General features: G+C 36.3%; 1 protein-coding gene across 1 annotated transcript; it reads left to right on the forward strand.

The window, feature by feature from the left end:
- Positions 1–700: 700 nt before the first annotated feature.
- Positions 701–3,054, forward strand: LOC105799666 (uncharacterized). Its single transcript, XM_012630336.2, has 3 exons — positions 701–1,658; positions 1,739–1,907; positions 2,272–3,054. The coding sequence occupies exons 1-3, from the start codon at positions 837–839 to the stop codon at positions 2,748–2,750; spliced, it is 1,470 nt and encodes a 489-aa protein (XP_012485790.1). The 5' UTR covers positions 701–836; the 3' UTR covers positions 2,751–3,054.
- The last annotated feature ends 228 nt before the right edge of the window (positions 3,055–3,282 follow it).

The following is a 3,282-nucleotide window of genomic DNA, read 5'->3' on the forward strand; positions in this document are numbered from 1 at the left end:
AATTTTAAAATATGAAAATAATTAAATAAATTAGAAAAGACATTTTAATAAATATATCAAGGTGAGATGAGGGCAGATTCTACTCCATAAAATCAGTGTAGATGGATTTAGAGGTGCTATTTTTTTTTTCTCAAACCCGACCTAATTTAAAGAAAGTTAACCCGATTCAACCTGCTTATATTTGATATTTTTAAATTAAATAAAATTTAGAAAAATATAATACACTAAATGCACTAAAAACTGCAAAATTAAAAGTTTTCTAACACAATAAAAAATATTTATATTAAAAACACTACCATAAATATGATAAATATTTTATTATATTAAAAATACAAATAAATACAATAAATATTGTATTGTATTAAATATAAATTTTAAAATTTTATATTTTGGGTGGAGTTATTTAGTTGCATAAGTTTTGTTAGGTTTTGAATAATAGATTGAATTGTTATTGAGTTAGTGATTTAATATAAATATAAAATTATCATTTAATATATATAATTAATATAATTTTATAATGTAATGTATTGGACTTGGGAAAAAATCTTACCAAAACCCGATTGGAATCTTAAATTTTTTGAAAAATTCGGATTAACCATTTGTAGAAATTAATTCCAACGAAAACAAAAAGGCAAATGGTACATGATTTATTTTTATTTCTTTTGTGCTTATACAATGACTATTCTATCAACACTGTCTTCAACTTTTTATATGATCTTATTTATCAATAATTTATTTTTTATTTCTTTCATCGGTCTCTCTCTCTCTATATCCCCACTTCAAAGCTCACCGAAACCAAGCACACGAAGCAGTGGTTTGGCTCTCATCCCCTGTACATGTCAACCCCAGCTCTCAACTCCACAATGCTCCATCCCAATAGCCGAGTTGTTGGCGGAACCGAGAACAGCTGGTGCCGTGCGGTGCTGGGTGGCACTGGCATTGCCGTCTTGGCCCTCCTTATTTCCAAAAACCCTGACCTTTCACGCCTCCGTAGTGCGCTCCACGAGCTACAGAATTCCCACCCCATTCTTAGGTCTAGGCTCCATTACAACCCTGCTTCCAACACTTTCTCCTTCGTTACGTCTCCTTCGCCTTTCATTCAAATCAACTCCTTTAACCATTCCGCAACTTCCAACATCCTCGAAAATCTTTACGGCCAAGAAACCCAGAACGTCACACTCCTTCATTTGATTCTTGAACACGAACTTAACCAAAATTCTTGGCTTGCTTCTCATAATCCGAATAGCCCTTCATTTAGCACGAAAAATGACGTGTTACTCGCCAGTGTTTACGCCTTGCCTGGTGCAAAGTGGGTGGTGGTGCTCCGCCTGCATGCTGCCGCATGTGACAGGACCACAGCGGTGTCATTGCTGCGAGAGTTGCTAACGTTAATAGGTAGGGAAGAAGAGGAAACGACGCCGCAGAGGGAAGAAAAGGAAACCATGATGAACAAAGGAGAGGTTAGTTTGGCGATCGAAGATCTTATTCCCAAGGGGAAAACCAAGAAAAATGTTTTGGCACGAGGAATCGACATGCTTGGCTACTCTGTTAATTCTTTCAGTTTCACAAATTTAAAGTTCAAAGATGCAAAGTCATCCAGATCTACCCAAGTAGTGAAGTTGCTGATCAACCCTGATGACACCGAGAGGATCTTGACTGTAAGTAATTTAGTAGTTAACAAATATTTCCCAACATTTGCTGCCTTGTAAAGAAGGCCTTAAAAGTTGAAAATTTTCAGGGTTGCAAGGCAAGAGGGATTAAGTTGTGTGGTGCATTAGGAGCAGCTGGGCTGATTGCTGCACACAATTCTAAATGCTGTTCAGATCATCAAAAAAAGAAGTATGGAGTTGTAACACTCACAGATTGCCGCTCCATCCTTCAACCTCCTCTCTCCAATCTCAATTTCGGTAGGCAAAGTTCAAATTGCCAAAAAATGTCTTGAAACTCTTCCTATTCAAATGAGTTGTCAAAATCGAAATCTTATGTCATCAGTTATATCATCAAAGCTAGTTTAGACTTGGACTTCAATCATTAAGTTTGTCCTGAAATAGATATTTATGTTGGAGGTTGGCCTTGCTATTTGTTTCTGGAGAATCCATCACATGACAATTCATAGCTGACCCTATACCAAGTACTTGGGTTCTTTTTCCATATTTGTTTAATAGAAAACCAATAAGGCTCCTCAACTTTTTTTATTAGGAGCAAAAGACCAAACACCCAAGTTGCATTCGATTTGTAATTTACTTCAATGGAACTCTTGAAAATTTGTAGGATTTTACCACTCAGCTGTTCTAAACACGCATGCCATCAAAGGAGGAGAGAAGCTGTGGGACTTGGCAAAGAAAACATACACATCGTTTGCGAACTATAAGAAGTGCAACAAACACTTGTCAGACATGGCAGATTTGAATTTCTTGATGTGCAGGGCCATGGCAAACCCTGGCTTGACTTCCTCTTCATCCTTGAGAACTTCTTTGATATCAGTGTTCGAAGACACCGTGATCGATGAGTCCAATGACCAGCAAAAACTAGTTGGTGTAGAGGACTACATGGGGTGCGCTTCCGGTCACGGCATCGCCCCTTCCATTGCCATTTTCGACACCATCCGCGACGGATGGCTGGATTGCATTTGCGTTTATCCTTCGCCATTGCATTCGAGGGAGCAAATGAAGGAGCTGGTTGATGCTATGAAGTGCATTCTCGTGGATGCAGGGAACAATAATGGTACTGATGAAATAATTAAACCATAGACAATATGAGGCTTATAAATGTCTGTTCTTTAAAGCCTGAGAGCCACCCATGGCCCTCTACAAATCGCGTTTACCCTTCCCCATTTACAATTACAATGTTCCCCTTTCATATCAATTACAGTTCATTGTGGTTGAAGAACATTGTATAGAATTTAAGTTGTTTTTAGCCAAAGCAGAAACTGACTATATCAATGTTCTAAGAATGCTTATCGTCGTTATTAGCATTTTTATCTTTCTAATTTAAATTATTATTAATCCGTTAGTTTGAATTTAATTTATTATAGAATATATGCTTTATATTATACTTGTTTAAAGGTTGTGCTATTTGTCTAAAATTTAAGAAGGTTTGAAAAAAAATTTATTAGGCCTGAAAATGAGTTTGGGTTAAGTTGGCTTGAAATATTAGTTAGGTTCAAGTTCTAATATTTAGTGCTCGAGCTCGACATAGCTTATTTTTTTGTATATTTGATGTTTGTTTTTACGATTCATGTTCAAGATTTATGGTTGTTTCTCTTAATAATGTCATATTCAA

Source organism: Gossypium raimondii, chromosome 9, assembly GCF_025698545.1.
Source record: "Gossypium raimondii isolate GPD5lz chromosome 9, ASM2569854v1, whole genome shotgun sequence".
NCBI lineage: Eukaryota > Viridiplantae > Streptophyta > Magnoliopsida > Malvales > Malvaceae > Gossypium > Gossypium raimondii.

Excerpts from the sequence above, each read along its gene's own strand:
- LOC105799666 (XM_012630336.2), top strand. The coding sequence starts at position 837 with ATGTCAACCCCAGCTCTCAACTCCACAATGCTCCATCCCAATAGCCGA. Across the intron at positions 1,659-1,738 it reads ACACCGAGAGGATCTTGACT|GGTTGCAAGGCAAGAGGGAT; the intron begins GTAAGTAATTTA and ends GAAAATTTTCAG. Across the intron at positions 1,908-2,271 it reads TCTCTCCAATCTCAATTTCG|GATTTTACCACTCAGCTGTT; the intron begins GTAGGCAAAGTT and ends GAAAATTTGTAG.